The sequence below is a fragment of the Fonsecaea nubica genome, assembly GCF_001646965.1.
Source record: "Fonsecaea nubica strain CBS 269.64 chromosome Unknown Scaff32, whole genome shotgun sequence".
NCBI lineage: Eukaryota > Fungi > Ascomycota > Eurotiomycetes > Chaetothyriales > Herpotrichiellaceae > Fonsecaea > Fonsecaea nubica.
This window is the reverse complement of record NW_019173705.1, coordinates 179356-201701: the sequence shown is the minus strand read 5'-3', so window position 1 is coordinate 201701 and position 22346 is coordinate 179356. Positions and strand designations below refer to the sequence as shown.

The following is a 22346-nucleotide window of genomic DNA, read 5'->3' as shown; positions in this document are numbered from 1 at the left end:
ACGAGGTATGACCCCGTGTGCGTGTGACGTGCTATCAGCTACCTTAGGGTACGTACCAATGGGAGTCGGGTCAGAACCTCGTACCGAGTACCGCGTATAAGGTACGAGGTAATCATGCCAAAACAAGCACACAGTCCCATGCCCGCAGCTTACCGCGTACCATCCCGCCAGCCACACCAGTAATAGGGCGATAATGGAGGGGCGGAAGGAGAGAAGAGGATCAAGGATCGAGGATTGAGGATGCGCTGGCTGGCTCGTGTACGAGATACGTGTACCGAGTACGTGTGCCGTGGTTGCTAATTGACTACTTAATAAGTGGCATGGTTACCTACATATGTAGCGCAATGGATACAGTAGGTACAGTAGGATGGGCAAGTGGTACCACGTACCACGTCATTGATATAGTTAGGTGTAGGGGTGGATATACCTACCTACTCACTCACTCGGTAGGGATTCCGGATTGAGGAGTTTAGCATTGAGGTTTGTCTGGACGGTGACCGGGACGGAGACCGTTACGGAAAAAGGGGTGGTGAGATGGGAGATGGGCGAAGAAGGGGAAAGGAAGAAGGCTCGGCGGAGTAGTCATTAGGCCGTTGCAGCCATTGCAGTCACGGCGTGGTAGCCAGCCAGCGCATTGCTTTGTACTGCATTCAATGACATTACATCGCATTACATTGCATGAGCTGGTTGACGAGACACGGTGCGGTGGCATGTACAGATAGAGAGATGAATGGAGGTCGAGGCAGCGGCCCAGGTACCTAGGTTAGTTGGTAGGGAGGTAGGTCGTGTGAGGCTCTCGAACGCCCGAGTCGGCTCAAGTCAAAGGACCTCCCTCCATGGACAAGACGTCGGGGCGGGTCGCCACTCAAGAGAGGAGAAAAGAAGAGAGGATAAGAAGGGAACAAGATAGACAGGGGTATAGACAGATAGGTAGACAAGGTATGGCATTGCGTGGCAGACAGACAAAGACAGCCGATGATACCTCAGGTGCTGGAAAGGGAAACGACAACACATGGCCATGCGTGAGGCTGAAACAAAAAGGGGGGGCACAGCATCAAGCGTCGAGTGCGTTTGGCGTCGGTCATGTGGTGGTGAACCAGACCAATTGCACCAACAGACAAACAGGCAATACAAGAACAGAAAACCTAAAGCTCCAACAGGCGCAGTTGGGTACTTCTAGAATATGCATGTTCCCTTCGTTCTATCATTTCTGTGAAGCTTGTCAAGGTATGCGCATTGTAGGCTTTTCTGACTCCTTCGCTATGGAGAATCAATCCCAGCTTGTTTTGGGTACGGTATGTGACATTTCCAAACTTGTCTTTCTTCCCTTTTGTCTTCTCGCTTGCTTCCAAGTGTGAGGATGTGACTGCAGTCCCGTTGGCGTAGGAACCGGTCAAGAACCGAGGGCTCGAGAGGTAGAGCTTGGAGAGGTGAACCGTCGCGCCAAAGACATTTGGCTACTTATTTGCCGGCGAAGCCATCCTCGACTTGTTTCGTGGCCTCCTCCTTGGAGATGCTGTATTTCTCAGCGACCTTGGTGATGAGGGCGTCCTTGTTGCCTGCGACCTCCTTGAAGTCATCGGCGGTGAGCTTGTCGAACTTGGAGCGGAGGTGAGCCTTGGTAGCTTCGTCGGCCATGGTGACTGTGTTTTGAAGTTGGTGGTAGATGGGAAGACTTAAGTAGGATCTGGCTGGAAAAGGGTCTGAAGTGAGGACTTGGGCTTGAGGAGCTGGGAGGAGAAGAAGAAGAGAAAAGAGAAGGTCTTGCCTCCTTTGATGGTGTTTATATAACCCGTCATCACTGCCGTCATGTTACCCCTCCACCCCTCATTTCCTTCAAAGACCACCCCTTTCTGCAGATACCCTCAATTGGGAGCAGTGTGGATTGCACAATTTAATTGAGGCAAGCCCCACGCCTGAAAACGAAAGAATTGAAGGCCACGTCGTTTCTCAAAGACCCAATCAGGGCAAGCATGGTCCTCACCGATTGATCCTGACGCCAAATGAAAACGCCAGAGGGTCGGTGACGGCCCGCTGGATGAAGCATGGCGCCGCACGTCGCCGCATTTCGGTGCCGTTAGCCTTGAGCGATGGAGGGGTCCAGTTCGCGTGCGCGTGAACTCGACCCACGCACGCCATGGGAAGAGCTTCTGGCGGTGAGAAGATCGAAGATGCTGAGATTTGAGGACGGGAGCGAATGGCATGTGAAGTTACCAGAGTCCTGAAGACGGCCCGTCAGCAGGCAGGTCATCAGTCGCCATTCCATCGCAGGCAACGAACTCATCCAGTTTTGTTTCCATGATTGTCCCCATTGTTTATAACTTTTTTTACACTTCTGGCTGCCCCTCCATTTCCCCCCTGCTTACCCCTCGATGCCTGGACTCGGGGCCTAAGCAAGTTAGCATCATCTCCCCGAGAGGGGGGTCTGGATGTCAGGGCCGTGAGAGTCAGCAGGGGTTGATCGAAGATCCCAGCCCTCGATGCCTAGCTAGCGCCACCCGCTGAACCCTGAGTCACCCTGGAACCAGACGCCCAATGCATCCTTTTATGGGGCTCTTCCTGGTATCCTGGATCCATCGTCTAAAGAAAAAGTCGGTACGAGTTGGGAAGTCGGCAGAAACGGAGGCACAGAGAGTGGCTCGGTCAGTCTGGACCTCTGTAGGACCGTGATAAGAGAAAAGTACAATTGGGCACTGACTTGGAGGGAGCCAGACCGCTTCTCAGCCCATTGGATGCTCTACTGGCTCGGTTGAGTTGTCTGGCTCGTTTCCAGCGCCGCTGCAGGATGTTGGCTTATCGTTGGGCTGCGCACTCCTGCTAAAGAATGGTGTCCGTGGCCAAGAAACGGTCACCGCAGCCAATGAAGCAATCTCCGTGGCTCAAGATGATCTGGCTATGCGGAAGAAAGTGCAGATAAGGGATGCAGAGGCGGTGCTCGACTTCACCGGCAGTCTCGATTGACATGGCGAGCATGAGAAGGAGCGTCACAGAATACGAAGAGACCTTCATTCATTTCACTATCAGCACAAGTCCACTTGTTCCTCGTCACAGTGTTGTCACACCCCTAATGGCTACCTTGGACCCTCCAGGCACTTGACATGGAATCGCTAGCCTTGAACGAACATGGAAAAAACATCTGTTACACCTTCCCAACGAGGTATACCTGTCGCGCTGGGTCATGGCCACCTCTTTCAAGGCAGCATACTTTCCGTTCCAGTGGCCAGGACAAAGTTGAGCTTGTAGAACACATGGCAATGTCGCAGGAGAGCCCGTGTACGCATTACCCACGGTCGGGCATGGTTAAAGGCTTCCATAAGCTCATCCTTGACCTCCTCGTCTTCATTCTCAATCTGTTGAACCTCTTCCTCAACTCTCTTCAGGTGGGTGGTTATCTGATCCAATTGATCGATGGTGATCACGGTGGCGGTGTTCTGATCAATCAGAAATTTGGTGCTGAAGGTATGATACTTCCGCGAATTGATGGCCGTCTGGTAGGATTGCAGACCTCTTTGCGTCATACCGATTCCCTCAATCTCACCTCTGATGGCGTCGAGGAAGGCCCGTTTGGTCTTGGGAACGACAGATGGTTCGTCGAATGATCCGGTGAAACCGAAAGCACACACAAATCCAAATGGATCTCCAGAAGTTGGCGCAGGCACATTGGTGGGGAGATCGGCCGCTGTCTGTCCGTGGGGAGGCACTGTCTCTTCAGCCAGAACAAGGGCCTCCAGTCTTCTGTCAAGCTCATTTTGCAGTGCTGTGGTACCTTCGCTGAACAGAGACACACTAGTCTCGCTTTCGGCAGGAGTGGAAGACTGGGCACCAGCAGATGAGGTGGGAGTGACAGCCTCAGCACTGTCACTATCAGAAAAAGCCCGAGCCTTGGTGGGAGAAAAGCCGATATGGTATTCGTCGCCAGGGCACGGGGCCAGGGGAGACATGGCTGTGTCCGAGATGGAAGCAGATGGTGGTTAAGCAATATATCGACGCAATGGTAGATGCACTGATGACGCGCCAGCAGCTCGGTGTTGAGGAAGCACGTGTAGATTTGGGAAGAAACAGGCAAAGAACAGGATAGAAACACAGCAACAATGGTGACGACAAACAGCAACCAACAGGCGGAACATTGTATTCGTGTGAAACAACAAAGCAGGTCCGGTAACAGACGCGGCAGCAGTGACGAGGGAATGATCAACAGATAACTTGAACACACAAGATCCAGAAGTCGAGAGGATGCTAATTCCACCGCCACAAAAACTGCCATAATGAAGCAAGAGTCATGTTTGTAGTCTTTCCGGCGTCCCTACATTGTCTGCTGTTGAATCCCACGGTCCGCAACATTCCGAATGCTAAAGGATCTAGACAAAGATCCCCAGAAAAACCCTATTTAGGCCAAGTTTGAGGCAAATCCTCGCCAGGATGGAGAAAAGAATGCAACTACCCATCTTTTGTTCTTTCATGTCGCCTGCCAGGCGAAGACCGCAGGTTCTGTTCCCGTCGACTGTCTAATTCAAATGTGACCACCTCTTGCTTGTGTCTGCTTTTCATCATCGACCAGCCTGCATCTTGCACGGATTGAGGGAGCGGCTAACAGTGTAAGGCTCGGACGGTCTGCCTTGAGACAATGTGGAACATCGACTGTGCTGAAACAAAAGGAGACTCTGGTTCAGGGCGCATGATGAGGAAGTGAGAAAACTGGTTGCCTTTCACCTGATGAATCGAAAGCCGCCAAGAGAAGCACAACAGCAGCGCATCCAGTGAAGCCACTGTGCAGGGAGCCAGGCTTGTCAGGCAGGTCGCTTCTCCCGCCACTTGAACCTCAACCACTGGCACCGCTGCAGTGACATGTCCATCTCTCCTCTTATATTCACCTCTTTTTCCCAATCATTACCTACACTTGTGCGCAATCGTGACCACTTTGCTTCTCTGCTTACAAGTGAGAAGTCTTCCATCCATGTCTTGTTGCAACTTACCTTGTTAGCTCTAGCTTGATAAGGCTGAATACCCGTGCGCTCATTACGCCTCGACCAAGCTGAAAAGAATGCTCTCTGGTTCTTCTTGAGTGTCTTGTGACCTGTCTTCTTCGTGTCTACTACCTCCAGAGTCCGCCCTTCCCTTCGACCCCCTCAGACCTCGGGAGACGCTCGAGTTTACTTTCCTTCCTCCAATACGCCACGCATTGCAGCCGATGGCGCACAGTGGAATAATACAAGGAACAGAGGGCCAGACTAGCCATACCTCGCATGAGTTTGCTACGAAGGAAGCCTCAAGCCACCGTGTCTCCGCCATGCCTGCTGTAACCTTACGCAGGACGGGAACGAAAACGGGCACGGGAACGAAGGAGAATGCTCAAACAACGGAGGACCAAATCAAGCCTTTTCTCAGATTCATGAGCGGGGAAATTGACACCTTGACCCTGGTCAACGTTGAAGTTCTCGAACAGACCATGGTCAACGTCGAAATTATCAAAGAGACAACAGACCCAAGTTACAGAGTCACGAGCCAACCACGGCAGGACTTAGGCTCCTCCACCACTGGTGTGCTACATTCTAGGGCCGCCGTCAGAGATGAAGTTTTGCCAGAAGAGTCTCTGGGCAGACTGTCGGATACTCATTCGGGGTTGTATAGGCAACGTCGGATGCATGAGCGGTCCACAATGACTCGAAAAAGGAGCAGACTGCCGCGCACTGGAAATTCCATCCCCGAAGGCGACACTCTCATGAATTGCCGAGCATGCCTCGACTCCATGAAACATCCCATTTATCTGGATTGTGGGCATACCTATTGTCGACCTTGTCTTAATGAACTTGTCAGGGTCGGCACCGCCAATAGGATCCAATGGCCACCGACATGCTGCTTTTCTGGGCGGCCCATGGATGTAAGTTCAATCCTACAGCATCTTGACGAGGCAGTCCTTTCCCGCTACCTTGAGGTCAGCGAAGAGTACTCAACCCGCAACCCAATCTATTGCTCCAACAAATTCTGCAGTCTTCACATTCCCCCAAGCCAGATTGAGGACAACAAGGAAAAGTTTGTCTTGTGCAGCAAGTGCCGGGCCGAGACCTGTGTCGAATGCAAACAAGGACGTTCGGACCATGTCGGGATTGAAGGAACCACCTGCAAGAGCCCTGAGGCGCTGATGGATGAGAGGGATTGCAAACTTGCCAGAAGCAAGCAATGGAAACAATGTCCTAGCTGCAAGAATCTGGTCGAGAGGACCGAGGGATGCGACCAGATTCGGTGCTCGTGCGGTGCAAGTTTCTGTTACAAGTGTGGAGTAGATACATCCAGCTTGTCTGCATGTCAATGTCTCCAAGCCTTGTATGACATGGAAGAGAGGGTGCGACGCCTTTCCGGCGTGATATACCATCAACCACGATGGACACCTGCTGCTGACTTCGACTATACTGAACCGGACGCACGTTCATCATCGACTTCACTCGATACAGAGAACTTCTCTTGCTCCCGACGGTTCAAGAGGTCCAAGGTACTTCGCCGTTCCGGGAATGCTTCTCCGATTGCTTCACGAGTAGCTTCAGGGAAGGCCATAACAGGATCTTATAGCGACACAGGAACACGAACGATACCGGAGACGACGCAACCTCTGTTCCATTCTCCTCTTGCTCGGACCTGGACCCGGCATGGAGACAACAAAACGGATATGACAGAGGCCGGAAATAACGAGGTTGGACCTCCAGAACCCATATCTGGTGACTCTGGGCCGATTTATGGACCTCCAAGCACCCCTGATCTTGTCCCGAATCCCGACAACAGTCTTGCGACTCAGGCGACAGCGTCTTCCAGATTGCCTGTATTAGAGCCATTATTTAGGCCCTTTTCTCAAGACCAACACACATTTACTGAAATAGCATACCGTGTGGGAGACACGCCAATGCTACCTTTGTTTTTCGGGTTACCGCAAGCACCTCCGCCGTGGCCAACACCCACCCAACACCGCAACCACCAAGCTCGGCTATCTTGGCAAACGTTCCAAGCAACGGCTGAAAACTCCGTTTATCAGTATTATCAAGGATCCAACTCGAGACAATGAGAGCAAGAGCGAGACAGAGTCATGTAGGGAGGTGAGGCCGGTGTCTGGATTGAACAGATTGTAGATCACGATCCCAATGTCCGCTGGGATTATGTGGTCAGGAAACTCAAAAGACTAGGGAATGAGGTAACAGGGACGAACTTGGTTTTTCTGCTGGACCGGGATTTGCGCAAGTCTGTTTAGGGGATTAATCGTCACTGAGTGCACGGCAATGCTGGCTGGCACCTTGGATCCTTCTGGATATCAACCGGTACTTGGAGACGAGATTTCGACGGCACACACAGTCATGGTTTTTTCGGAGTTATGTCTTTTGTAGCTGGCAGTTATTCATCGTTATGTATCCGATGGCGTCCTCGTCGGCGACCGAGTCAGAGAGAGAGAGCTTGGATCAGAAAGCTTATAGCCGATCTTACAACCCGTTCTCGGCACCGTTTAGTTCAGTTCACAAGTTTATCAGCCACACCCAAATAAAGCGCCGCAGCCAGTGGACACCCCCCCCCCCACAAGAGCAGGTTTTCCAGCCTTGTATCATCTCTGGTACACAGCCCAGGGAGGTACAGTAGGTCATGACGTCGACGACTCTTTTTAGTCTCTTTTTCACCCTTGGCAGCCTGGTTACTCCTAGATACATAGGGGCAAAATTAGATGCACAGGGGTCGTGAGCGTGGTGGAATAGACGGACGCATATCTGGGATTCTGGGAATCCAATATACACATGTCCCTCGCTCGTACTTGGTACGTATGTACATGTGCTTGTGTGTGTATATGTATGTAGGTCTATATCTAGGCGCTTTGTAGCGACACAAAAGAGCTCCATCAATCAATCTGTACCTCGTACAGCGGCTTGATTACCTGGTGCCATTCATTCATTCATTCATTTGTTCAGTCATTCCGTCTCGTCTTGATTGGTATTTTGGCAAGAAGGGGAAAGGGGAGACATCTGGGATAGCAAGCACAAGGTTACCATCACTGTTGTCATTACCGTCCCGGCATAGAAAGACACGCATTCGACCTCGATCTACATACCTAGATAGGTACGTGCCTGACAGCCACTCCTCCCGCCATAGCCATCGCCATGGCCGCGGCCGCCGTTGCGACTGCGACTGCAACAGCGCCAGCGAGGGCAGAGAACCATTCGAGAAGCGAGTCCCATGGCCAACAACCGGGACCGGGACTGAAGCACCTCGGCCGTGGTGGCGGCGATATGCAAATCACCACGCGCACCGACCTCTCGCTCCTGTACCGCGCGCTGCGCGCCGTCATGAAACCACTGCGTCCCCGTCTCGTTCAGCTCGACGGGTCAGCGCAGCCGGCGGGGTCGCCGCGCCTGTCGCCGCCGAGGAAGCGGGGTGTGCGGATCACCGAGACGCGGTGTGCCGACGTGTGGATGTATCGGTATCGGATTCGCGCTCACGCTCGCGCGGGCGAGGCGGGGAAGGCGACTGGACGAGATGAAGGAAGTGGAGGAGAGGGAGGAAGACGCGTCCACCACGTCTACTATTTCTGCGGCGGCGGGTTCCAATCGCCCCCTTCTTCCGAACACTGGCGCTTCGTGGCACAGCTTGCGCAAGACCTCGCGAGACACCGGTCCAGTAGTAATCCGCTCGTTGTCGACGAGAATGATGGTGGCAAACACGCCTACGACCCACACAAAAACACCGACACCGACACCGAAATCGAGCTGGTCCTCGTCAGTTATCCACTGGCCCCCGAAAATCCGGCGAGCGAGAGCTTGAGGATCCTCCGGAAGTGGCTCACGACGGTCATGGACGAGGCGGCAGCGAAGGGGAACACGCTCGGTCTGGCGGGTGATAGCAGCGGGGGGAATGTCGCCCTGAGTCTGGGATTCTGGGCAGTGCAGAATTATGGGATTGGGCCATCACAACAACAACAACAACAACAGCAGCAGCAGCAGCAGCAGCAGCAGCAGCAGGGGCAGAGCCAGCAAATCCATTCTAGAACGGAAACACCTCTTGCTGCTGGCGATGACGGCGACAACGACTTGACCAAGCGCACCAACAAGGGACCTGGAACAAGGACGAGAGAGGGTAAATTCCCGCTCACGGCCTTGATCAGCATCTCAGGTCCCACAGACTTGACCAACACCAACCCGGAAATCCGCAAGGCGGATCAACTGGACTGTCTCCTGACGGAGAAGACGACACGAGAAGTCGCGCAGGTCTGGACCGCGAACGGTGACAGCAACGGCACAGCGAACAAGAAGAAGCAGAACTCTCCCTCCCACGAACCCACACCGCTCACCGACCCCAGCGTTTCGCCCCTCCTCAGCCCCGACGCGGCCTTCCACGCCCTCAAGGAACGAAAGGTACACGTGCACGGGGTCTTGGGCACGCACGACGTGTTGGCGCCGGACGCAATAGCATTCATGCACAAGTGCCAAAGACTCGGGCTGACGGGGCAGTGGCTGGTGTGGGAGGGCCAGATGCACTGTTTCCCTCTTGCGGGCGGAGAGGGCTGGCTGGGGATCCGGGAAGGGAGAGAAGCGCGCGAGTTTATAGAAAGTGTGCTTCGAAGAGAATCTGGGCGGGAAGATGTGAATCATGTATAAAGTCAGCATGCAATTTCCATGTCGTTGTTGAGGTCATGAACGCTTGCTTGGTAGAATTCTGTACAGTAGTAAAACAAAGTCTGAGAGAACGGTTGCACACCTATTCAATGCCCTCTGCCTTCTGTGCTGGACTCTCAAGCAGTCCCTTCTCTCCTAGGCCAATGATGGCACTGAGCAGGCGTTTCCTACTCTCTTCTCGCTCCTTATCCACCATGACCTGATACAATCCTTTCCTCCTTATATTGCCGGTACCCGTGGTTGTTGTAGGTTTGCGCTGGCCTGTGGTAGCTCCCGTGTCGCTTCTTCCATGCTTCCGAGTTATATCATGAGAATAGCGGCAGCTTGATCCCCATTTGCACGTTTTGTACTTGGCGAAATGCTTGCATACTTGGGGCGCATGTAGTCTTGACTGTGGTTGTAACGGGAGAGAGACATGTGCACGAGAGGCCTCTTTAGTGCTTGTAACCTCTGGAATCGAGTCCAAATCAGAGCTAGCATCCGAGTCGGTATCGGAGTCAGAGTCGGAACTTGCAGACGAGCCAGAGGATGAGGTGGCGTCTGAGTCTGTGAGGTCTGAACTGGACGTGACGTCGCCTGCTTCTGTGGTAGGTGGCCGACTGGGTATCGTGGCAGCGCTCGAGTCTGGCGATGTGGTTTCTTTCATCTCTGCAAGTCTCAATGCTTCCTCCGCTTTCTCCAACTCCTGTTGTGCTTTGAGAGCTCTCTTGCGAAGTTTATCGGCCTTCAATTTCGCTCGAGCGGCGGCATTTGGATTTGCGGATTCCTCACCAGCCTGAACGCTTTGGTCCTGTTCGCGTGGCTGTTTCACCTTCCCAATGGCCTTGAGTCTTTCGGCTCTTTCCTGTTCTCTTTTGGCCAGGACCTCTTTTCTGGCCTCTCGTTTCGCCTTCTGCTCCTCCTCCCATTTTCGTTTCTTCTCCTCGGCTTCCTTCTTCGCCGCCGCGATCCGCGCTTGTGTCGGGTAACGCCGTCTTCTTTCTCCAATCCAAGCCAATATCTCTTCTCGAGTCCGCAGAGCTAAAGGATGCCCTCTGTATTCGAATATGTAACCAGCCGCGCCCAACGTCGCCGTGTGCGCCAGACGCTGTTCCTCATCTTCGTCGTCTTCTGGATCGGAGTCTTGGTCAAATTTCGCCGGGGTCAATCCGAGGGCATTTTGTTTTCTGGGTTCTACCTTCTTGGGCTCGGGTGGTATCTGGCTAGTTTGGTCAATGGATGGCCTGCGAGTCAACAGGTGTTCGATCGATGCATTAAAGCTAGGCACTGCGGGCGCAGCCGTAGGACGTGGGCGATGTTGCTGTGCCGGAGCAAATGCGGCGCTATGATTGCGCTTCTGCGGGGCGTTGAGAAAACTTCCTCTTTGTGGACCATTGTTCAAGGGCTTCTGCGACCGATTCTGATTGTATACTGCAGACGATGTAGTTGGTCCCGGACGGTTGCTGCCATACCCTCCACGTCCGCCTCTTGTATATCCTCTGGAAGAGTGGCCGCCTCTAAAAGACCCTCGGCTGCTTTGAAAGGCTTGATTCTGCTGAAAAGTCGCCTCCGTTCGTTTGGGAGGAGGTGGAGGCGGAGGAGGGAAGGAAAAGGGCTGGCTAGACATCCAGAGAGCACAACGATATGTGCAGGTATCAACGCTAAAGTATTCCGTAAATCATTTGGGTTCGCGGAAACCAACACAAGTACCTGCACCCGGAATTTCAAGCAGCAAAACTTGTATATGGTTCGATGGCTGCGGAGTCGGGTGGTGTTGACTGATACAAATATTTATTTGGCGGTGCCCGCCATGCAAGGCTGAGCTAGTAGCAAGGCTGAGCAATGAGGCTAGAACCCGAAACCCTTGCCGCTCTGCACATCCCCGGCTGGCCCACTGTCCTGTCCACTCAGCTACTACTGCTATTGAATACAATTTCCTCCATCCTTACGTATCTGCATCATTCACCGGCTCGACAGCTAAGGTATTGATATTTGCTACTGTGGTGGATTTAGATGTAGAAGAAGTCTTTGGTTTGTCGAGTGCTACGAAGCAAGAAAGCCATCGTGATACGGATGTAGACACAAGTACCGAGCATATACAGATATATGCAGCAAACCCGACCACATTGGTCTCTTTGCAATTGAAAGCCTGCTTGCATACGGCTGGTCTGTCACGCGACATTGAACGCGATCGTCACACAAGTATAAAGAGGCTGCATGGATCGGACGCGGTGAGAACAGGTGAGAATTAAACATCACCTGATTCCAAGGCCTCAAAACCAGTCAAGTATATAAGGCAAGGAAGTCAAACTACATCCAGATCCCTACAACATTCAACACAACGAACAATTTCTCAAGAGTCAAGCTCAGCAATCACACATGGAACTCAAGACCATCCTCATCGATAACCCTCAGGGCCTGAACCTGATTCTCGGCCACTCCCATTTCATCAAAACAGTCGAAGACCTCCATGAAGCTATATTCAACACTGTTCCTGGGGCCAAGTTCGGCCTTGCCTTTTGCGAGGCCTCGGATGTCTGCTTGGTTCGCTACTCGGGAACCGATGCAGAGCTCGTCACTCTGGCCCAGCGAAATGCCATGGCCATTGGGGCCGGCCACAGCTTTATCATTTTCCTACGCGACATGTATCCTCTTAATGTCCTCGGCGCTATCCGTGCTGTCCCCGAGGTTTGTCGCATCTACTGCGCAACGGCGAATCCTGTGGAGGTGATTGTGGCCCAGACAGAGCAAGGCCGGGGAATCCTAGGCGTTGTGGATGGCTTCAGTCCCAAAGGCATCGAAGGTGAAGCGGACATAGCAAAGCGCAAGGACTTTCTGCGGATAGTGGGATATAAAGCGTAGGACAAAGACACACGATAGTAGCAAATGGTGGCACAATATCGTTCAACGTGGAATGCAGGTTGAGGATGAAATTCGCTCCGGATGGTGGCGAGGAAAAGCAGCTGCCAAGACCATATTGTAGCTAAAAGCGGCGCGTGAGCGGATCCTCTATCAAAGTCTCTCCAACATGCAGGAAGATTTTCCCAAGCCTCACCCATAGCACTCGCTATTCCATTGTTCCAGCATTCCAGTGTACCCTGATTCTCAGAGTCCCAGAACATGCAACATTTCGTCTTGTCCGAATCCCAATCACGGAACCTTCTGCGCATACCGTAGGAACATGTTCATCCTCGTACGGACACCTCACTACTCCGCTCGGTCGGGAACACAGAGAAATACTAATTCGGTAGACCACTTTCGACGACCTGGTGCAGATACCGCCACATGGATTTGTGAACAACCAAATTACTCGACAAGACCTCGAAGACCGCATCAATGAAAAATATTCAAACAAAGTCTGCTCCCCAGTGCACTTGAACTCCAGTTTCTAATCCTTGTGGCAGGTTGTGCAGAAGGTTGGACTGTGCATTTGCATGTATGACCTTTTGAAGGCTTCCGATGGCTTGATCGGTAATGGCACTGGAAATGCCAATGTCAATGGTGCTCGAGAACCCCTGCTGTGTTCGTTTCGCGGGGCTAATGGGAAATCAAAGTTCAATTCCGCATGATTGTGTTTCGACCATTCAAAGGCGAGATCATTACCGGTGTTATCCAGAAATGTACACCAGAAGGCATTCGGAGTAAGTTCCAAGCACCAGTTTCAGCATTGGATGCTAAGTCTACGGCGCCAAGTTACAACACGATTCTTCGACGACATTTTTGTCCCACCGACCATGCTTTTCGAGGGGTGTGTCTAGTGAGTGGATTCACAGATGAAACAAGTGCGAGCTCCATATTGAACCGTCAATAGCAACGAGACCGAACAGACCTGGGTCTGGGAGACTGAAGGCGACCCAATCTATCTCGATGAAGGCACCATCGTCAATGTCCGTGTCGAGGCTGAAAAGTGGAATGACCAAGCACCAACACCTCCCAAGATAAGGAAACCTGGCGAACCTGAACCTGCCCCGGTGGTAGAGTATAGAGTGCCCTACTCTATCGAGGTATTATATCCAGACCATAAGCTGAGAGAGCATTTCTAACCTGGTCCAGGCATCCATGGGCGAGCCTGGGTTGGGCGGCGTGGACTGGTGGTGACAGAAAACTGCGACTGATCAAATGAAGGAGCGCTGTACTTTTCGTCGATATTATCTGACAGCGTGCAGTGGCCCATGCGTTTGGCTAACCACACTTAACCACTGGAACGTCGGTGCAGTCCTCATGCATTCGGCGTATTGGTTGGTTCGAGGGAAGCACTCGGTGTCGGCGGTTACAATTGCCCAAGCACTTGGTGGGGCTATCCGTGGTTAAGCGGCGACTACTGCAACTGCCCCTGGAATGAGTTTGTCATCAACGCCCTTTGGATGGCGCGCATGCTGGTCAAGCTGGCGTAGGGGCAAGAGGAGCCACTAATTTTAAACGCGGAGGAGCCTATCACCCGCTCAGGGTCTGACGGCGCAGGTGGCAGTCGCCGTTCTTGGGCTTACAGAACTGCCTGTTGTGCCTGTGGTGCCTGGAGCATGCCTGGGTCTTAAAGCACGTCATCTTTGAACTTTTTGTTTGATTGATTATTTTGATATGATGACCCGCGGGTCAAACCAGAGCATTCCATCAGAGAGGAATCGATGACCAAAAGATGTCTCTTCTTACAAACAAGATGAACCAGTGCTGAACCAGTGCTGAACCAGTACATAACCTCTCTCTCTTCCACCTTGTGCCCCGTTCCATCTGTGTCGTTTTCCCTGTGCTTCACCTCCAGCTCATCCTCGTTGAACCCCGCAACAAGGATTCCGACTTCCCCAAAACACACCGCCACCACCCGGGTTTTCTGGTTCTCTGGTAACAAAGCAGAGAAAAACAAACCTCATAGTCGTCATGACTGTCCCAGCCCAAGTCCCTCTGTCGCCCCGACCTCTCAGACCTAACGAGCGTATCCTGACCAACGAAGATGGCGGCATCGTCACTCCTGCTCGAGCCCCTTCCCCCGTCTACAATTTTGGCACACTTGCCGTCCATGCTGGTTCCCCGCTAGATCCTTCTACAGGCGCCGTCATCGAGCCTCTATCCCTGTCTACAACCTTTGCACAGACGGCTGTGGGCAAGCCAGTCGGGTTGTATGAATACAGTCGCAGCGCCAACCCAAACCGTGATAACTTTGAAGAGGCTGTGGCCGCACTTGAACACGCTAGATTCGCTCTGGCATTTGCCTCCGGCTCAGCTACCACGGCGACAATACTCCAGTCGCTCGCTGCGGGCTCACATGTCATATCCGTCTCCGATGTCTACGGAGGCACTCATCGTTATTTCACAAAAGTGGCTCTGGCACATGGGGTGGAGGTCACATTTTCACCTTCTATTGAACTGGATGTTGAAGAGTTGATTAGGGAGCAAACCAAACTCATCTGGATTGAGAGTCCTTCGAATCCTACACTGAGTCTCGTTGACATCAGGAATGTCGCCTCAGTCGCACACAGACACGGCATCCTGGTTGTGGTGGACAATACATTCTTATCGCCCTACGTGCAGAATCCTCTGGACCATGGAGCCGATATTGTTGTGCACTCTGTGACAAAATACATCAACGGACACTCAGATGTCGTCATGGGCGTTGCTGCATTCAACTCGGACGAATTGAAGGAACGTTTGACCTTTCTCCAAAACGCCATTGGAGCTGTGCCTTCACCATTCGATTGCTGGCTTGCTCACCGAGGGCTGAAGACACTGCATCTTCGAGCAAGAGAGGCAAGCACAAATGCGCTAGCTGTTGCTCGAGCACTGGAGGCCTCGCCACATGTCATTGCAGTGAACTATCCTGGTCTGGATTCTCACAAGCAGAGGGCGATTGCCATCAAGCAGCACCGCGAAGGCATGGGTGGTGGGATGCTCAGTTTCCGTCTCAAAGGTGGACACGCTGCTGCGGAGAGATTCTGCCAACAAACGCGCATCTTCACGCTGGCCGAAAGCTTGGGAGGCGTCGAAAGTCTATGTGAAGTTCCTAGTGCTATGACGCACGCGGGAATTCCCAAAGAACAACGTGAGGCTATCGGTGTCTTTGACGATCTTGTCAGACTCAGCTGCGGTGTTGAAGATGCAGAGGATCTCAAGAAGGATGTCCTACAGGCACTAGAAAAGGCAGTTGTTGCATACAAGATTTCGAATGGTGTCAATGGTGCCAGCAGATGACCTCCTGGCATGACACCATGACTATGCACCCCAACTGCTGTCTCTCTTTACAATTGCGATGTAGTGGATCAGGCTCTTCTCCTGCATTTTGCTGCTCCGCATGTCCACATCCAGCTTCTGGCGGCTGGCGAGGAGGCAGATTTGCTATTGACGGATGAATATCACGACAGTCAAGCATAGTTCAAGGTTGTGATGTGCTACAGGATACACCTCTCAGGTTTCAAGCCACCCATAACCTCGTTGCTGTGTCTTGTGTTCTCAAGAATATTCTAGTCTCTCCCTTCGAGGACTATTGTCACTTTGCTATCAGGCACACTCAGCTCTTTACAACATCTCATGCGGTCAAGTCAACTGATCTCTGCTGGATTCCGGCGCAGGGGGAGAATCGTCGTCGCCTTCTTAAAGGAAATGTATTATCCGGTGGAAATGGTCTGCACATGATTTTCCCCCTTGGGCCTTTTATATCACACGCGCTGAGGTCGTGGGTCGTTTCTCAATTTAGGGGAATCAAAGCACAATATCCCTGCCTAAGGATGCAGGAAATTCGTTATTGGTGTGGTAAGAAGGGAGAGAGGGAGCTCCGGAGATGTCTCTCTCACCTCTCACATTGTACTGCTGGACTGGATGAATAGATATATGAATAGAAATCATCGTGTCCCAACGACACACACACACACACAGACATGCATGTATTTCGGTTTCTGTTTCTCTCCCCCTCCGGGCTTCTCTGATGTGTCTCGGTTTACTGTAGGATAGGATAGGAATGGATAGTAAAGGGGGAAGATTAACCGGATATAGTATTTGATAGATCTCTCTCCCAAAAGAGAAGGCAACGGAATGTTTCTTGTGAGGGACAGGCTAGATGGGGGGTATCTCTCTTTCACAAACCAAAATATGCAAATATGTAAATATGCAGAAGGTAGAAATCAACGACGCCTGCGAGCAACGTACATAACTCAACTCCATCGCTTCGAACGCTGTATTTCGTTTCCTTTTCCGATTCCATCCGCAGAGGAGAGGAAGAGAGAGATGAGCTGGAGAACTGCTCGGTTTATCAGAGCTCGTCCAAGCTGGCCAGTCTCGGGTCTTCACGACACTGGTCTTCCTCTGTGTCTGTCGTCAACCGAGGCGTCCCAAACACCAAGCTAGGAACCTCTGGGAATGCCTTTTTCCTCCTGTAGTTCCTCTCAGCGATACCCAAGAGAATCTCCCTCACGTCGTCTGGCACGTTCAGCCTCTTCTCTTCACTATCGGTATCATTCTCGCCGCCGCTGGCGTCGCCAGAAGGGCTGCCATCACCACCTTCACTGAGTCGAAGGAGCCTCTCGTTCTCCTGACCCCCCGCTGTCCCACCCAGTCTCAGGCTCCGGTTCCAGTTCCCTTCACCATGCTGTCCCAGCCCGGCCTTCACGGGATCTCCATGGAAATACCATTCCTTGCCCAGTACCACAGCTAGGACGATAACAAGCACCGCAATGCTCGTCCACCACACGATTCCCCACACACGGTCCCATGCCTTGCGGAATTTCTCTTCCCGGTTCTCCCATTCCTCCACTTTCGCTCGAGCTTTCTCCAATCGGGCAGATAGCTCTCTCGCCCTGGCGCTCACCTTGTCTCCACGCTCTGACAATTGTTTGGCCTTCACCTGCCTGGCCTCGAAGCCCCCCTGCAGAGTTTTGACCCGTCGGCGTGTATCTTCATCGACCCTTTTGCTCTCGCGCTCGAAATTCCTTATCAATGTCTCACTCTGTCGTGCTAGGGACTGAAAACTGCCGATCATGCTGACGAGGCTTCCAACCTTCTCGAGCAAATTGTAGTATCCATAGTCTAATCGACGAGTTATTTCGACGCCTGTGGCGGTTATCTCTGCAACGCGGGATCGGAGTTCTTCTTCGCCAACTCGGAGTTCGGTGTCGCGGCGCTGGAGATCCTCAACTTTGACATGGATACGCCGTGCGACGCGTGCGGCGTCACCGCGATCGAGGGCTTCTTCAAACGACGTCTTAGGCCGGAGGGGATGTGCTGGAGCTGGTTGAGAGATTTTGTCACGAGAGGCGGGATCGGATGTCGCACGCCGGCGTAGTTCAGGAAATCCGGACGCATTGTAATCATAGCGACCGCCTGCCTGGAAATCGCTTGATATTGCGGCAGAAGGACCGAAGAAATGCGCACCCGTGCTGTTGGTGCCGTTGCTGCCAGCACTGCGATTTGTTGGGTTTATCGGGTTGGGCACATTTCCCGTGTGTATTCGCTTGTCTCGCTCCGCGTTGAGTCCTGCAACCAAATGAGGGAGGGTCGAGAGAGCCTCCTTTGAAGCGAATCGACGGATGGGATGTGCTTCGGATTGCGTGGGCCGGTGACGTCTGAAGGTGAGGCTGTGTGTTGAATCATTGTTATGGTGTGATATGTGAGAATGTGATTGGGAGTGTTGGTGTCCGCTGGAATTGTGGTCTTTATCCTTCTGATGGTGGTGTCGATGCGAGGTTCCTGGTAGGTGTAGGCGCGATGCCGTCTTCTCGAACGCACTCGTTGCAGTAGGGAGCGTGATGGCGTTCCGTGGTTTAGGATCTGCAGGTGAGAGATAGGATTTTGATCTGCCATGGGAGGGTCGTGAAGGTCGAGCACTCGGCTCTGCGGATTGAGGTTGGTTAGATGACGGGTGATCGTTCTTGTTCGAGGAGTTGGCATGGGATTGAGAACGGTAAAGAGACGGTCGCTGTTGCGGCGGGGAGGAAGGAGTCACATTTGACATTGTGGACCCAAAGCGACTCTTATATGGCGAATGGAATAGACGAAGTCATTGTCGGGCCACGAGACTTTGTAATATTCCAGTCACCAGGTCTCAATATATGCGAGAACAACGGCCGTGCTACCGCAGGACGAGGCGGGGATGAAGTGTAGACTGATGACTTGGAGAAGCACTCAGCCCGGTCACGTGCTCGAAGCCTCCAAGGCTGTCTATTGTCACGTCTGAGCCAATGCTCTGACGGACCGCGACGTCTCTGCCTCGAATATTGCGAGATGATTCTCATTTACTACTTAAGATGCCACTTTGGGCTCGCAGTCCTCTAAATAGTGTCACCAATCCTCAAGAATTTTGGTACCTCTCATGGTAACAATCAATATTTCAATCTGTGTTATCGACTCCCTCGCTGCCGTGACTCGTCTCATGCTTTCATATCGTGGGCTAATTCACTCCGGGCACATTCTTGTCAACGATCTGCTTCTCTAGTCCAAAGACCATATGGTTTCGTTCATACTCTGCATGACTTGGAGCTCCGTGATCTGCTAATTGACCGTGTCTGTGTGGTTGCAAATGAGGAGGTTCCGGGATTTCATTCACTTAGGTCTTGGTTGGATGACTCAGTACTCGGCGCCAGTCTCGTCTTCTGCCTCAAGACTGTCGCTTGCAACTTCCTCATAGTCCTTTTCCAATGCCGCGAGGTCTTCCCGAGCTTCGGAGAACTCGCCTTCCTCCATACCTTCGCCGACATACCAGTGCACGAACGCTCGCTTCGAGTACATCAGGTCAAACTTATGATCGAGTCGACTCCAGGCCTCGGCGATGGCGGTGGTGTTGGACAGCATGCTAACGGAGCGGTCGACTTTGGCGAGCTCGCCACCGGGAACGGGCATGGCTACGATAGAGTGTTAATCAAAATAGAGCAAGTGAGAATCACCGAGAAACTTACGAGGTTGATAGTTGATGCCGACTTTGAATCCAGTGGGGCACCAATCGACCAAGTGGAAGCTTGATTTGGCCTTGAGGGAGGCAATAGCAGCATTTGTATCGCGCGGAACAACGTCACCACGGTAGAGCAAGGCAACAGCCATGTATTTTCCGTTGTGAGGATCACAAACGACCATCTGGTTGTTTGGCTCAAAGCACTGCAGTGTCAGGTCGTGGACCTTGAAGCTCTCGTGCGAGGATCGCTTGGTGGACACGACAGGAGCATAGCTGATAAGCGGGTAATGGATACGAGGATACGGTACCAAGTTGGTCTGGAACTCGTTCAAGTCGACGTTGAGAGCACCATCGAAGCGGAGACTTGAAGTAACAGAGGACACGACTTGGGCGATGAGGCGATTCAGATGCTCGTAATCGGGTCGAGGAATATCCAGGCTGCGACGGCAGATGTCGTACACAGCTTCGTTATCCACCAGGAATGTGCAGTCAGCGTGCTCAATGGTGCTGTGAGTGGAGAGAACGGCGTTGTAGGGTTCGACGACCGACGACGACACCTGTGGGGCCGGGTAGACAGCGAATTCCAATTTGCACTTTTTGCCATAGTCGACCGAGAGTCGCTCGAGAAGTAGGGCGCCAAAGCCGGATCCAGTACCTCCTCCGAAGGAATGGAAGATCAGGAAGCCTTGGAGTGAGGAACAGTTGTCTAGCAACGGGTCAGGATTTTCGGCGTCTTTCTCGGAGGATGTCGCGTCAATACTCACCTGCAACGCGACGAACCTTGTCCAAAACATCATCTACGAGCTCCTTGCCGATGGTGTAGTGACCCCGAGCGTAATTGTTTGCAGCATCCTCTTTACCACTAATCAATAGCTCTGGGTGGAAAAGTTGTCTGTATTGACCAGTTCGGATTTCATCAATAGGGGATGGATCGAGATCGACGAAAATCGACCGAGGGACGTGTTTGTTGTTGCTGGTCTCGGTGAAGAAGGTCTCAAAGGCTCCAGGATCACCGACGTTGGCATCGGGATCAGGTCGACCATCAGCCTTCAGGCCGTGTTCGAGGAGATACCTGGGGGAAGCGGATTAGCAATCGCGATGCAAAGTAGCGGTGGGCGCAAGGTTCGTTCTTACAACTCCCAGGCGGCATTGCCAAGCTGAGTGCCGGCCTGCCCAATATGCAAGTGGCAAACCTATAGAAAGATCAGTACATGCTGATTCGGAGTAGAGAGCTGTAGCTGAGTTGAAGGACGCATGCATAGAGAAAGATACAGTGGTGCGGATGTTTTTGGACAGGGATCGATGGAGGGGTACACAAAACAACAAAGGCCGATGTTCGAAACTTACCTCCCCGTGCATTCTGTGGAGATTCTGTGAGTACGACGCAGTGAAAGTACAATAGGGATGCGAGACTATCCAATGCCGACCCTCTGAGAGATCTGTCAGTGCAGAAGATGAAGGAGAGGACAAAGGAGAGAATCAAGCCTAAAGTGCGCGGATGGTCAAGTGGTGTGTATCGATTTACAATTGGCGCGTCCGATTAGGCAAGACGGAACAGGATAAACAAGCCAAGACTTTCAACCGGCCGTCCATTCATTTTTCCGTCCACGTACCGAGTCCCCGAGTACCTCGTACCCTCACACAGTTTTGTACCTGCAGCTGTCAGGCTGTTTTCACTCGTTCTCTGCCTGCTTGAGTTATGCCAAAGGAACTCGTACACCTAGCAACGACCGAGACGCATTATTCAACCCAGTGACAACCGACTCCCCGTTCTAGTCAGTAAAGCATAGTAAGCCACATTTGGTATCAAAAGGCTACCTGGGTTCCATCAAGACTTGTGCATCGTGCCATCTGAACAATCCATGACAATATAAAGGACGAACAATCCGTTTGTGGTCGCCATGAACAAAGAGCTTTCAATAAGTTTTTAACTGAGCCTCGGCTGCACTTTGAATTTTGGGGGCCTCTTGATCTGATCCCTGGCGATCTTACGAGGTACGAACACGAGATTGTTGACGATCAATAGTGCGTCACTCTCGCTCTGTCCTCCCTCAAACTCGAGCTATCACTTTCGTCTCCTGCATTGACCCGAACTCAGGGGTTGATCTGGTGTCTGGGAATGTTGGCTACCGACATTGTTTCAGGGCTGCCGGTTCTCTGGGCATCCTCGCATGATAACGACACCGCAAATTAAAGCCTCTCGAGAAGCAGCACATGTCAAAGATGAAACAAGGCTTGAAAGACAATCGCCAGGGCCACAACGGCGCAGGCGCCACACACAGATAAGAGGCCGAAATAAAATTTCGATCAGAGCTGGGCGTCTACTCCTCCAGGGGCGCCACAACATGCTCGACGCTTGGTTCAGATAGTCGCCCTAATGCGTACAAGGCAATAGGTATCAGGGACGAAATGCATTTCCATGTACCTCGTACTCGGCATGCGAGGCCTACCTAGACACAGTTGCACTCGTAAGCGAGCTGAAAGACGGCTGGTCTGGCCATGGCTGATTTTATTTAAAGAACCTCGTACTCATACATGTGTAATCGATTTCAACTACAAGTATACTGGGGGACCTGGCTCGCGTGGAACGACGACCAACCAGGTCATGCATGGGGGAAGTCAGATTCTCTTTTCGGAAGAAGTAAAATATCCATCTGTATAAGAGAGAACAACAGTGTATAATGCACAAACAGAAGCTTTCGGTCATTCAGGTCTGTAACTCTCCGAGAATGCTCAGTCTTCATCTCGATCGTCCAACAAGCTATTGGACTGATCGACATGTGTGCTGTTATGAGAGATGGGGCGACGGTGAAGAATGATGCAACAAGGATGGGAGTTCAACACTCCACCTGCGCCACCGT

At 52.3% G+C, this 22346-nt stretch overlaps 8 protein-coding genes across 8 annotated transcripts; 4 read left to right on the top strand and 4 right to left on the bottom strand.

The window, feature by feature from the left end:
- Positions 1-1461: 1461 nt before the first annotated feature.
- Positions 1462-3941, bottom strand: AYO20_05506 (hypothetical protein; the record flags this gene model as incomplete). The annotated part of the gene is made up of 2 exons (XM_022643800.1): positions 1462-1643; positions 3206-3941. The coding sequence occupies 2 exons, from the start codon at positions 3939-3941 to the stop codon at positions 1462-1464; spliced, it is 918 nt and encodes a 305-aa protein (XP_022500264.1).
- A 4185-nt stretch (positions 3942-8126) lies between these two features.
- On the top strand, positions 8127-9620 carry AYO20_05505 (hypothetical protein; the record flags this gene model as incomplete). The annotated part of the gene is made up of 1 exon (XM_022643799.1): positions 8127-9620. The coding sequence occupies one exon, from the start codon at positions 8127-8129 to the stop codon at positions 9618-9620; it is 1494 nt and encodes a 497-aa protein (XP_022500263.1).
- Positions 9621-9720: 100 nt separating this feature from the next.
- On the bottom strand, positions 9721-11244 carry AYO20_05504 (hypothetical protein; the record flags this gene model as incomplete). The annotated part of the gene is made up of 1 exon (XM_022643798.1): positions 9721-11244. The coding sequence occupies one exon, from the start codon at positions 11242-11244 to the stop codon at positions 9721-9723; it is 1524 nt and encodes a 507-aa protein (XP_022500262.1).
- Positions 11245-11996: 752 nt separating this feature from the next.
- AYO20_05503 (hypothetical protein) lies at positions 11997-12479 on the top strand (the record flags this gene model as incomplete). The annotated part of the gene is made up of 1 exon (XM_022643797.1): positions 11997-12479. The coding sequence occupies one exon, from the start codon at positions 11997-11999 to the stop codon at positions 12477-12479; it is 483 nt and encodes a 160-aa protein (XP_022500261.1).
- Positions 12480-13182: 703 nt separating this feature from the next.
- On the top strand, positions 13183-13660 carry AYO20_05502 (DNA-directed RNA polymerase; the record flags this gene model as incomplete). The annotated part of the gene is made up of 3 exons (XM_022643796.1): positions 13183-13258; positions 13311-13374; positions 13429-13660. The coding sequence occupies 3 exons, from the start codon at positions 13183-13185 to the stop codon at positions 13658-13660; spliced, it is 372 nt and encodes a 123-aa protein (XP_022500260.1).
- An 832-nt stretch (positions 13661-14492) lies between these two features.
- AYO20_05501 (hypothetical protein) lies at positions 14493-15800 on the top strand (the record flags this gene model as incomplete). The annotated part of the gene is made up of 1 exon (XM_022643795.1): positions 14493-15800. One exon carries the CDS (start codon positions 14493-14495, stop codon positions 15798-15800), a length of 1308 nt encoding a protein of 435 aa, XP_022500259.1.
- A 1054-nt stretch (positions 15801-16854) lies between these two features.
- AYO20_05500 (hypothetical protein) lies at positions 16855-18552 on the bottom strand (the record flags this gene model as incomplete). The annotated part of the gene is made up of 1 exon (XM_022643794.1): positions 16855-18552. One exon carries the CDS (start codon positions 18550-18552, stop codon positions 16855-16857), a length of 1698 nt encoding a protein of 565 aa, XP_022500258.1.
- Positions 18553-19163: 611 nt separating this feature from the next.
- Positions 19164-20844, bottom strand: AYO20_05499 (tubulin alpha chain; the record flags this gene model as incomplete). The annotated part of the gene is made up of 5 exons (XM_022643793.1): positions 19164-19438; positions 19493-20191; positions 20250-20557; positions 20620-20678; positions 20833-20844. The coding sequence occupies 5 exons, from the start codon at positions 20842-20844 to the stop codon at positions 19164-19166; spliced, it is 1353 nt and encodes a 450-aa protein (XP_022500257.1).
- Positions 20845-22346: the final 1502 nt, after the last annotated feature.